This window comes from Palaemon carinicauda, chromosome 7 (genome assembly GCF_036898095.1).
Source record: "Palaemon carinicauda isolate YSFRI2023 chromosome 7, ASM3689809v2, whole genome shotgun sequence".
Taxonomy (NCBI): Eukaryota; Metazoa; Arthropoda; class Malacostraca; order Decapoda; family Palaemonidae; genus Palaemon; species Palaemon carinicauda.
The window spans coordinates 154,061,207-154,074,651 of record NC_090731.1 but is presented as its reverse complement, the minus strand read 5'-3'; the positions used below and the strand labels follow the sequence as shown (position 1 = coordinate 154,074,651).

At 42.1% G+C, this 13,445-nt stretch overlaps 1 protein-coding gene across 1 annotated transcript in view; it reads left to right on the top strand.

Moving 5' to 3' along the window:
- Nucleotides 1-13,445, top strand: part of LOC137644078 (alanyl-tRNA editing protein Aarsd1-like) — a 72,445-nt gene that overhangs the window by 46,031 nt on the left and 12,969 nt on the right. Inside the window, exons 6-8 of the mRNA XM_068377016.1 lie at nucleotides 423-529; nucleotides 1,040-1,197; nucleotides 12,340-12,434. Of these exons, the coding sequence (XP_068233117.1) occupies nucleotides 423-529; nucleotides 1,040-1,197; nucleotides 12,340-12,434 (360 nt within the window). The remainder of the gene's footprint in view (nucleotides 1-422; nucleotides 530-1,039; nucleotides 1,198-12,339; nucleotides 12,435-13,445) is intronic.

Here is a 13,445-nt window from a genome sequence, read left to right as displayed (position 1 = left end):
ATAATGACTTGATTGGAAAATAGTGATTGTACAAACAACCCTGGAAATTTTGAACCGAGCTGTTATATCTGCAGACTCAAAAGTGTGGCAAATGATTGATGGAGGCCATAGGTTCAAGGTGGCACATGTGAGGGTAGACTGACATTACTCTGGTGACATTTGAGCCACAAATGTAGGCATATTTTGATTGAGGGTTTATGAGGAAATAAATGGTTTAATATTTTTAAACTAAATAATGAATTTATGCTTTACTGAATTAATGATTTTTTTTTCTTTGATTCTTTTAAAGGTTTTACCAGCAAGTCAAAATTATTTACGTAATTGATTATTGAAAGTTATACTGAATGAAAGATTAATTATTAACCTGAGGTGTTCATTACTTGTCATTTGATTTTTTCCTCGGCATTTGTTGCATATTTTAGGTACCTAGGAGAATGTGTTACAAGAGAACGGGAGTTAAACACGGTGCTTCGTACTTGTCCATCAGATCATGTTAATAGAATTGAGAAATTGCAGAAAGATTTGAAAAGTAAGTGGAAAAGCTGATTGCACACATTACACAAAAATTTATACTGCACACATTATACAATTTATATTGACATATCTCAACTCATTTAAAAGGTTTAAAGAAAATTGATTTGACTTACAGACCTAGTACAGTATTTCATTACACCAGAAAAATTCTGTGCATCACTGGATAGTGTTGTTCATACAGAACCTGTCCCAAATATTTTGCATACTGGGGGAAATTTCTGCTTGCAGACTGATACAATACTTAACCCAATTTTAAATTTCCATGCTTGTATACCAATTTGCTCACTTTAAGTCATTAGCAAACCGAGGTACTACAGTATTATAAACAGTAATAGAAATTACAGTTTGGTACAGTATTCTAGATTTACTAGTTTTTCTCCTATATAATCTAGATATTGATAGTAACATTTGCCAGTAATTTTGGATAAATATGTAAAGATTTTTAGAGGCTGGTTTGAAATTATCTTTCTTGTAATTAAGGAGCTAATTCATGTTGTTTCACCAGGTAGCTTAAAGTCACTGAGGGATGCATTTAAGGATCTTGCAGTTTGTGAGGGTCAAAAATTCTTATCACAAAATCCTCGTCCCAAAGTATATTTCCACCACAGAAGAGATGGTGATATGGATTACCTTGCTGTCATCATTAATGAAATTAATGATGAGGTAAGCATGAATTATCTTTCTGTAAGAAAATAATGGTATGTTTATGATATAGATTTTTATTTCTTTACTCATCTGATGTTCATAATGATTCTCCTGAAGCTGTTTAAATGCTAATGTGTAGTCTTAAGATTAAAAATTTTCTTTTTTATTTTATTTGCTAAAGGCCTCCTCCTTTAGTTCAAGTTTTGAGTCAATCTGGAAGTTGATAGTAACTACTGTATGGAGGCATGGGTATTCTATATTTCCTTTACCTTTTTGGTCTCAAAGTCAAAACTAGATCATTGGCCTCTATGATGCTGAGGCAGAGCAAATTTGATTTTAGAAGGTATTTTTGGGCTCAAGCTACGTTGTCCTGATGGAAGGTTCCTATTGGTAGCTTTCTAAGGGATATTTGGCTACAGTGATATTCCCAGAGAATTAACCTTTAAGTCTCCAGAATTCTAACTCCTAGCGCAAATATCCTTAAAATTTCACTTAAGGATATCATATAATATCGGGGGACGTATATCTTGATACGACACATAGCAATCTTCACCCTGAATAGCGTTTTCGTTTCGAGGGGGAAGAGTGGTGAAAATAGAAGGGGAGCCGTTATCAAGGTTACCCTTCCTCCCGCACTACTACGAGTATCCAAGATGGCGCTCATTCCTATTTTAGTAGCGATTGCGCACAGTGGTTTTCCCTGTTATCTAACGTTTTTGATAGTTATTGAGAGGATTTAATATGCAATCTCCAGTTGCTGCTGCCTCTGGAAAGTTGAGTATTTTATCTTTACAGTGTACTGTATAATTTTTGGCTCCTGCTTCACAGTGAAATTAGTTTAATTTAATGTGTTTTGGAGCTTGGCCAGTCACTGGAAGCGCCATAGGCGCTGTCGTTCGTTATGCATGTGTTATTTAGTTAGCAGAACGACATTCCCAGTGCTAATAGCATTAATAAATTATGAAAGCTATTCATGCACAATTATACTAGTAAAGATATATTATGTATACAAATTTCCTCTTCCTTATGTCGATCGTATACATTAGAGTTTCGGCGATTTAGGTAACCGAGATCTCGCCCTGCGCTAAGCTACCTAGCCTATGCACTTCAGTATACTTTCATTATCCCCGGTTACCCTCGTGTATCGTTTTATCAATTCAACAGGAGATAGTATATCTCCTAGAATTAATTATATAACTCGATACTCGTCTCCTGTGGAAATTTAAGGGTAATCCCTTCTCCCCTCTGAGTGCCGCCATAGGCGACAACCCTATCTTGGTCTTGCCCTTAGAGTAGTTCACTCAGGCTTGACTAGGTTAGTGTTTTCTGTCTCCCACCCTTGCCGGCGGGTATGCCGGCTTGGGTTTTCGACAGAACCTCAGAGTATTCAGTCTTTCTGCCGGCGGCCGAGCGGCAGGGTGAGTAGTCACTCCCCTGCTGGCTTAGTGCTGCCGGCATAGGAGGCTAAGGCCCCCTAGGCCGCACTTGAAGTGGTAGTATGATGCCGCCACCTTCTCCCCTGCGGTCTAGAAGACTAGTCCTGTTTCGGCAGACCCTAGGCTTAAGAATAGATATTCTTCTGCCGCCTAGGATGGCGCCGATACTGAGACAATGTTTCACCCTTGTGTGGAAGTGGCGGCAATCCTGCCGCCTTCTTCTACACTTGATACAGGACCCTTTTCCCTCCCCCCTCTGTCCTTTAGTGGTGGCTTAACTATCGCAATCCTGTGGCCGTTGTCTTGCAATCTCACCGCTTGCCGGGTAGATTGTGGTGCCGGTCGGGCTCCTATATAAGCAGCTGTATAGTCACTCAGTCTTTCCCTTATGGACATAGGCTCCGGGAAAGGTTGTGCCGGCTGTGACGGCTGCTGGTGGGAGACCCCTCCGCTGCTGAGTCTTCTTCATTCCTCTCTTGGACTGCCATCCACTTTCCTGAAACCGGCAATGCCGGCAACGGATCTTGTGGCTGGATGGAAGCTTGAATGATGCATTCTCCCCTTCCATTTGAACCCTCATTCTACAGGAGGCCAGTAAGGTCATATAGCTACACCCTTATTTATTGTAAATATAAATTTTAATAAGGCAGCCCTCCACTCCATGCTTTCTCTCTCTCTGTCAGCTAATGCCGCCAGGTACTAACCCAGCCGGAGACAGGCCGGCTGGGCCGGTGCTGCCAGGTACTAACCCAGCCGGCGACATGCCGGCTGGGCCGGTGCCGCCAGGTACTAACTCAGCCGGTGGCATGGACCGGTGCCGCCAAGTACTACCCAGCCGGCGTGCCGCCAGGTGCTAGCCTAGCCGGCAACATTCCGGCTGAACTACAGTATATGATTATACTGTAGCCAGTATATTTGCAGTATATCATATACTGCAGACAGAAAACTATAGTATATATTATACACTAGTTATTTTCCAACATACCTTGTGTATCCTTGCAGTCTATTGCTGAGACCAATCCTATATTGAAAGAATAGAATTCCTTCAATACTCTTAGAAATCAGTTAATAACTTACCCCACAATATTAAATAATTTAGGAAGGGTCAGTGGTAATATACACTTTTCTATCCTTAGAGGTTAGAACTCTTCTCTTTTGAGTTTGCTCTGATCAAGGAAACTCTATAACCTTAATATTGAAGGGAGGTCATAGCAATTGACTGGAAAGGATACACAAGTATGTGTCTTTCCTAATTTCTTTCTAGCTTACTATCCTAAGCTATAATGGTTAAAATATTAATATTTTGCATAATCTGTTTATCATGTGTGATAAATAACCGCATACTCGTTTAATTTTCCTTTCTTTACAGGAGGAACCCCAGATGAAATGTGATGCGATCTTCTACGGACACAAAGCGTGCAGGTCTCATGCCCCCTGCACCATCATTACCGAAACCCGGCAGTACTGGGACCCCCAAGTCTGCAATATCTGTCGGACCTTGGTGACCAAAGGTTTCGACGACCCCAAGTCAACGGAGTCGAGGGATGCGGCACGAGAAAAGCTGCGCAAGTGGGTACGAGGGTTCCAAAAGAACTCTCTGGGACCATACCTACCTAACGATAGGATGCGTAGCTTGCTGTTCCCGAAAGCGGGTAGTGAAATTGTCGTACCCCAAGCACGAGATGGATGTCAGTGAGGCGTTGCAAAGCATGGACATCCACCTGGAGAAAAGGATGTCGGAAGTGGCTACGGACGCTGAAAAGGATCTACTTAAGGAGGATCCCGAGGAGGAGTCTACTCTACCTCCGGAAGATGATGATGATGTCGAGTCGGAGTTCCTTCCGTCTGTGCCGGCACCGGAGCCGTCACCCTCGACATCTTCAGCTTCTACCCCTCAATTGGACAACATGAGCCAGGCACTGGCTCATCTTACGGCCTTAATGGAGAACATTCATAAGCAAGGCGAAGCAAGGGAAGCGAGACTCGAGAGAGAGCTCCGTGAAGTTCCACTTACCGCCTCCCGAGGGTCATACAAGCAACCCAGAGTCCAAGACCTCCCAACCTGCTCCAAAACCAATCCCTGGAGGTATGCGGAATTTATGCCGATTACTAACGGCAAACTCTACATCTCGGAGAAGATGGGAGCCGTCCCCTTAGACGACATCCAGTTTTGGCCAAGCTTTAACGCTTACCCGGATTGCTTCATTCGACTGAAGCATGAACCAACGTCAAATGAGGAGACGGAACCGAAGGAGGTCACGGTTTTCGACCACGATAAGGCACAGACTCTCTTGTCGAGTAGCCTAAAAAAGGCGGGCTATCGAAAGTGTCTGCCTTGAGTAAGAAACGCCCTACCTTTCTTGCTCCTGCTTCAATAGCCTTCCCCTTTTTGTCGATGGCATTTAAAACTGTCGCCAAGGCAGTGGAGGCAGGCAAACCATGCCCTGCACTAGATGAGTGCAGGCCTCTGTTGTTAGCCTTGCCCATGGAAGAGAAGGAATGGAAGGAAGTCCACCTAACCTTCTCGGTAGGGAAACTGGACACAGACATCGCTGGACGAGAGTTTAGCGAGAATCTCCCTAAACTTTCTGACTTTCTCTTGCGCAAGGAACAAGAGACGAAAGAGAGACTTGCTGCATCCTTATCCCTACAAAACTGCTTAGAGATGTTTGCAGGCCAGAGAAGTACCCCAGACATGCTCATTGTCCTGGCCAAAATGCATATGGCCACCCTAGTAAAGGACCTATATGCTTTCATGAAGGCTAGGAGAGCCTGTAGAGAGTTCGTGTTTGCTGCTGCAACAGTGAAACATGAACCCAGGAAGCTGATATCTTCTAACATCTGGGGTAAAGACCTCTTCCCGAACGAAGTAGTCAAAGAGGTAGTTGAGAAAGCTGCCATGGAGAATAGGAACCTTCTCCAGAAGTGGGGCATCTCTTCAAAGAGGAAGTCTTCCCCAGATGCGGGTCCCCAACCTAAAGGGAAGACGAAGAAGCCTAGACTTCCCTCTCGGCCTGCTCAACAACATCCCACAGTCACTATGACCGCGGTGCCCCAAGTGGTGGCCCAAATACAAACCACCTTCCAAGTGGTGCCTCAACAGTTGGTTGCCCAGTCACCAGCATTCAACCCCGGGTTTGAGAGGCAAACCACTACCTTTTGGCTGAAAGGTAAAGAATCCAGACGGGGCTCCTCTAGACATCCCTCAAGAGGTAGGGGAGGACGCGGTCGAGGAGGTAAACCCTCCGGACAATCGAAGCAAGGAGATGCTTCCGGTAGGAGTGAGGCTCCAACATTTTCAGGTTCGTTGGACCTTCGATCCTTGGGTCCACAGCCTAATCAAGATTGGACTAGGATGGAAACGGAACAAGTCTCCACCATCATTTCCTTAATTCTTCCAACACTCCACCCCCTCATTAGAAGAATATACTCTAGAGCTCTTGAGCAAACGGGTTATAAGGAAAGCAAAGTCCATCGAATTCCAGGGAAGGCTGTTTTGTGTTCCCATGAAGGACTCGGACAAACTGAGAGTCATTCTGGACTTGTCGCCACTCAACAAGTTCATAGAAAACAGCAAGTTCAGGATGTTAATCCTTCAACACATAAGGACCCTGTTACCCAAAGGGGCGTTCACAGTCTCGATAGACCTGGCAGATGCCTATTGTCACATTCTAGTCAGTCGCCCCCTCTCCTCCTACCTAGGATTCAAGTTACAGAAGATAAAGTATGTTCTCAGAGCCATACCTTTCGGACTAAATATAGCCCCAAGGATCTTCACGAAACTTGCGGACGCAGTTGTGCAACAACTACGCCTAGAAGGCATTCAGAGGTAGCAGCGTACCTGGACGACTAGCTGGTATGGGGAGCATCTGAAACGGCTCGTCTGCAAGCATCCAAAGAAGTGATCCAGTTCCGGGGACATCCGAGATGCAAGATCAACTTCAAAAAGTCTCGACTCTCTCCAGCTCAAGAGTTTCAATGGCTGGAAATCCATTGGATCCTGAGGTCACACCGCCTCTCCATTCCCTCAGGGATGAGGAGGGAGATTGCAGGGTCTGTCAAGAGACTACTGAAATCCGACAGGATTTCAAGACGCCAACAGGAAAGAGTACTGGGCTCTCTCCAGTTTGCAGCAGTAACAGACCCAGTGCTAAGAGCACAGCTGAAAGATGCGTCAGGAGTCTGGAGAAGATACGCATCAAACACTCACTTCTCAAGCCGTGGTCGAAGGCCAAGAGCCTAACAAGGACCGAGCCCTTGCAACTACCTCTGCCGTCGGTGACCATCCACACTGATGCCTTGACGGAAGGATGGGGGGTTCTCTCCCATCAAAGGAAAGTCCAAGGGACTTGGTTATCTCGGTTCAAGGCCTTTCACATCAATATTTTGGAGGCCATTGCAGTCCTCTTGAAGATTGGAAAACTCCCCTCGCAGATCAGTCCACATCAGACTGATCTTGGACAGCGAAGTGATAATGAGATGTCTGAACCGACAAGGCTCGAGATCGTCCCATATCAACCATGTGAGATTAGCCATCCTTTGTCTAGAGAGATGGCACTTATCAGTCGTTCACCTACAAGGGTTCCGCGATGTGACAGCGGACGCTCTATCCAGGCTCAAGCCGATAGTCAGAATGGTCCCTAGACGCAAACTCATTCTCCTCCATCTTGGAACAAGTCCCGGAACTGCAGATAAACCTCTTTGCGACGAGCGACAACAAGAAACTACCTCGATATGTAGCCCCATACGAGGACCCTCTAGCGGAGACAACGGACGCCATGTCCCTCGGTTGGAACGAATGGACCCGGATTTTCCTGTTCCTTCCATCCAACCTCCTGCTGAAGGTCCTCAACGAGCTGAAATCCTTCAAGGGAACGGCAGCTCTAGTGGCCCCCAAGTGGCCCAAGAGCAACTAGTTCCCTCTAGTGCAGGAACTGAAGCTGAGGCCAGCCCCTCTACCGAACCCAGCACTATCTCGACTGGTTCAGAAGTAGACTGTCTTTGCTTCATCACAGAGAACCCAAAACCTTCATCTCATGATTTTCTCACCTTAGCGTTTAAGAAAAGATTTGGGATCTCAAAAGGCAGTATAGACTTCTTAGAAGAATACGTCTAAGTCAATTAGAAGACAATATGAATCGTCTTGGAAAAAGTGGGTTGCTTTCGTTAAAGCAAAAGAACCGAAAGAAATTTCAATAGACTTCTGTCAGTCCTTCTTTATCCACCTCCATGAACAAGGTCTGGCCGCCAACATGATAACTACGTGTAAGTCAGCCCTGACTAGACCTCTTTTATACGCCTTTCAAGAGGACTTGATGAACGAAATCTTTAACAAGATCCCGAAGGCATGCGCTAGACTTAGGCCTGCAGCTCCTCTGAAGCCCATTTCATGGTCCTTGGATGAGGTCCTACATTATGCTTCATCTGTGAACAATGAAGATTGTTCTCTCAAGGATCTAACCCAAAAGGTTATTTTCCTGTTCGCTATAGCCTCAGGGGCTAGAGTTAGTGAAATAGTAGCCCTATCAAGAAATGAGGGCCACATTCAGTTCACAGAAGTGGGAGAACAATCTCTTTCCTGATCCAACCTTTCTCGCCAAGAACGAGCTACCTACTAAAAGATGGGATCCCTGGAGAATCTGCCCTCTGAAGGAAGATGTTTCTCTGTGTCCAGTAGTGTCTCTAAAGGTCTATCTTCGAAGAACTTCAGACTTCAGGGGAAGACAGCTCTTCAAAGGAGGAACTTCAAGATCAAACTTATCCCTAAAACAACTGAGGGCGAAGCTCACCTACTTCATTCGCAGAGCGGATCCTGACAGTACACCCGCAGGTCATGATCCGAGAAGAATTGCTTCATCACTGAACTTCTTTCAGTATATGGAGTTTGAGCGTCTTCTCTCATATACTGGATGGAAGTCATCCAGAGTGTTCTACAAACACTATGCAAAGCAAATGCATGAGCTGAAGCATTACGTGGTGGCGGCAGGTAGTGTATTAAAACCTGTCGTCTAGTGCTGCGATGAACAGTGAATTGATTGGGACTATCAATTAGGGTGAAAACGTGTTGACACTTCCGGTGCGATACCTTTTAAGTGGGTGTCACCATGGTGACACTAAGACTGTTCAAAATCTCAGGTGTGGAATTATACAGATAATACTTGTGCCGTGTGTACATAGTACACAGTGTTGATAGTATACAACATGTACAGAAAATTATATTAGAAAATTTTATCAAAATTTGCAAATTTCAGAGTGGCACTGATCATTTCTTCCCTCTCAGGGAGGAAAAAGTTTTCTGTATACGTTGTATGTATAATTCCCGTAATATGCTACACTCGTTATTCCATTTGGACATTTATTCAAAATAAATGTCTATTAGAGTGTAATTGCGTCTTATTTCGCCCTGTAATTAGCACAATAAATATGGCCAGAGTTCTCTTACTTATTTAATTAAGTAAACCTCATATTATTGTATGCTTACAAACTATGGATATAGTTGATACTTATAGTCCATTTCTTTTATCGAGGCAGATTTGCACCAACTCGCAGCGGTGCCCTTTTAGCTCGGAAAAGTTTCCTGGTCGCTGATTGGTTAGAATTATCTCGTCCAACCAATCAGCGATCAGGAAACTTTTCCGAGCTAAAAGGGCACCGCTGCGAGTCGGTGCAAATCTGCATCGCTAAAAGAAATTGACTATAGTTGTTCTGACAACTTATACAAACTGTGAGACCTTTGTATATCTAGTTGATACTTATGTTTGTTCATACAATATATGCAAACCTTGAGACCCCTTTTCTACTGTCTAATATGACTCTTCCCTGTAGGGAGCAGGAAGCACTAAGATTGTCTATGATTAGTGGTAATGACGTATAACGGTAACGTCATATGTCTCAATGGTCCAGATGACCGTAGAAAAAATTTGTCCCAAGGTTAAGGCACCTATGAAAATCCTCAGATACAGTACTTTCTGGTAATTCCCTGGTAAACTTCCATCAGGACGACATGGCTTGAGCCCAAAAAACAGATTTTGAAGCGAAGCAAAATCTATTTTTGGGTGAGATAGCCATTTCGTTCTGATGGACCTGCCCTCCTTTTCCATAGGAAAGGCATAGGCAAGATCCCTCCCGAAAACTACTGTATCTGTAGCACCATGCTCAATGCTACAAGGAATGAGTGCCATCTTGGTTACTCGTAGTAGTGCGGGAGGAAGGGTAACCTTGATAACGGCTCCCCTTCTATTTTCACCACTCTTCCCCCTCGAAACGAAAACGCTATTCGGGGGGAAGATTGCTATGTGTCGTATCAAGCTATACGTCCCCTGATATTATGCGATATCCTTAAGTGAAATTTTAAGGGTATTCGCGCCAGGAGTTAGAATTCTGGAGACCTAAAGGTTAATTCTCTGGGAATATCACTGTAGTCAAATATCCCTTAGAAAGCTACCAATAGGAACCTTCCATCAGGACGACATGGCTATCTCACCCAAAAACAGATTTTTTGCTTCGCTTCAAAATCCGTTTTGTGCCTTATTTGGGTATGTATATGCATGTGTATGTATATATATACACATGTATACCTTACCTTAACAACTTAAAATTTGCAGATGACAGTTCTATTTAGTGAATCTTGAGAGGTATTGCAAAAGATGATAGAAGGTTTGAATAGCAAAAGCAGAAAAGTAGGACTGATAATGAATATGAGTAAAACTAAGGTAATGTTCAATGAAAAAGCTGGGAGAGAACAAGGAAGATTATGGACGAATCTCTAGAGATTGCTAATGAACAGACAGTAAGTGTTTCCTTTGGACATGAGAACAAAATTAAAAGGATAAGTAATGAATGGAGAGCATTTTGTAAACAAAATGATATATGAAAAATAAAATGCCACTCTCTAAAAAATAGTATTTAATTAGATGGTCCTACCAGTATTAACTTACACATCAGGAACTTGGAGACTTGCTAAAGCATTAGAATATAAGCTAGTTACAACTCAAAGAGCTATGGAAAGAATAATGATGGTATTGACACTAAGAGACAGAAAAAAAGCAACATGGATATGAGAGCAAACTAAAGTAGAGGCTATTCTAACAAAAAGTAAAAAAAAGGTAATGGACATGGGCAGAACATATAATGAGAATAACAGATAATAGATGGACAAAAAGAATAATAGAGTAGTTCCCTAGCGATTGCAAACAAAGGGAAGGAAGATAAGGTGATGGATTGATGAGCTAAGAAAATTTTTTGCTGTATAGACTGGCATAGAAAGACCATAAACAGATGCAATTGGAAGGACATGTCTGAGGCCTTTGTCGTGCAGTATGTATGTATGTATATATGTATGTATGTATATATTTAAGTATATGTATGTCTATATACATATACACATACACACATAGTGGTTACCTCAGTATACAAGTATAATCCATTCCAAGAGTAAGCTTGTAAACCAAAGAGCATGTAAACCAAAACAATTTTTCCCTTAAGAAATAAGGGATAATCACTCCGTGCATTTCACACTTCCAAAAATATAAATATCTATCTACCAGAGCATGATATATTTCCAGTCTTAGATTCATAATGGGAAGAATTAACAAGAATATTTTAATTATTCTCTGTATGAATTCATTTTAGATGAATACAGTATTATGTTCATTGCATAAACTATACACAGATGAAGGTCACGTTGTTGTTTTTCAATTTTTATAAAAGAACAATCCCCTTGGATGAGTGCTGAATGTTTAGTGACTTAAATATGAAGTTTTTATGTAAGAACGGTAATCATAGAAATTGTACTCCAATCATGTGAAAATAATTACTCGTACAGTAGTACCTTGGTTTATGAGTTTTTATTAATTCCAGAAGCAAACTTGTAACATGAAATGCTCTTATTCTGAAACAATTTTCCACATAAGAAATAAAAAAAATCACTCGGTGCATTCCACAAGTCCATAAATACACACATACTTATTTTTAAAACTTTTTTAATGGAATTTGATGAATAAATTTTATCCCCCTAACATGGGAAGTGAATACAAATTGATAATTCACAATAAAAGACTGACAAATTAACTTTCCCTTCACCTTTGATGAGAGTTGTGGCTGGTGTGAGAAAGATGAAAGAGAAGGTGGTTATTGCCTGGTCATCTATTTTTACACTTGCATTAATTTTCATAAGGAACCTATCTAGAGATGACTGTTTCTACCTTTACTTTAAAATGGTATAAAAATGGAGTAAAAATCTCATGAACGTGAACACTGGGTGTGTAGCTTATGGACACTGTTAGTACTTGTCCAAAAAATTGCATATATGGAAGGAAATTTTTGCTCGGAGACCAATGAAATGCTTGTAAACGAATTTGAATTTTTATGCTTTTACTAAATACCGATTGGATGGTACTCTGAGGTACTTGTAAACTGAGGTACAACTGTACTATGGTTTTCATGGCATAAATGATAGGTTTAATCAGATTTATTGTAGATTTGCCCAAGTGTTTCTTTGTTTTAATGATACATTTATTTTTTTACTATTCTATTTTAGTCCAAAATGGTTCATAGATTCATTATGAATAGCTGCAAAAGTACATGTGTATTCAAGTTGTATTCAGAATTTTTATGTAACCTGTAGCTCTAGTGTTCCTAAATATTAAGACTCATTTAGTGTTGTAGTGAATCAGATTTATTATTAAACAATTCAAGGAAAAGCATATTTATTTCTTATCTACAGAGTGTGTTGAAGATATTAACAGCAGGTGAAGATAAAGGCCCAGGAACATTAGTTGTACATGGACCCCAGGATTTAGTTGCTCAGGTTGGACCTAAGTAAGTATGATTTTATGAATTTTGTATGTCTTAAGGGATTTTGACGAAGGAAAAATCTATTTCTGGGCGAGGAACCTGTGTCGCCCAGTGAAATGCTCCTTATAGCACCATTTCTAAGGCATAAATATTGCTAAATATACCAGAGAAAAAAGATGCATGGAATGCCATGAATAAACCCAGCTCGCTCGCTCTTATAAGTGTCGGTATAGTAACTGGGGCGTGTAAGAACCACGACCGTAGGTCCCTCACCAGTTAGACCTCTCCTTCTTCAACATCCCCCGGAACTATGAAGTGCCTGTCTACACCCGACTGCTGCCTTCCACTACGACTATCCTCCCCTCACCCCTACCCCTCCCCACGCTCCCTCCCTTATTCCTCCTAGTACCCTAAGCCTGGACCAGCCTTGGGTGAGGGAAAAAGAGAGGGGTGGGTTCACTGGGCGACACAGGTTCCTCGCCCAGAAATAGATTTTTCCTTTTTCAAAATCCCTTTTCTGGGCTCGACCTGTGTCGCTCCGTGAAATCATAACAGAGAAATGGTCCTAAGCTTGGGAATACACATAAAAATAAGGAACTGAAATAAAAACAGAATATGGAATTAAGAGAGTTTAATAACAAAACGTAAACTAGCAATACGCAAAGTACAGAATACAGAAGTCTTCCCAAAATTAGCAGCCAGATATTCTGGGGAAACTCTCAAGAACCAAAATTAATTATAACAAAGAAAGACATAAATACATAATACACATCATAATCAGAGGGTAGGGTGCAAACCAAATGAATAACAAAGGGACAGTAGGGAGAGTAGGCAAGACAGGTGACGTCCCGCTCCTTATAAGGAAACAAGGCACTAAAAGAAAAAAGGGGGGTAAAAAGATAGGACGTAATTATAATGGTTCTTCTATATCCGGAGGAACTACGTTCCCTGCTGCCACTCTTGCAAATTTAAGGGCCTCCAAAGATTTCAAATAGTGGCATTTAAAGACTGTTGGTGACTTCCAACCGGTGTATC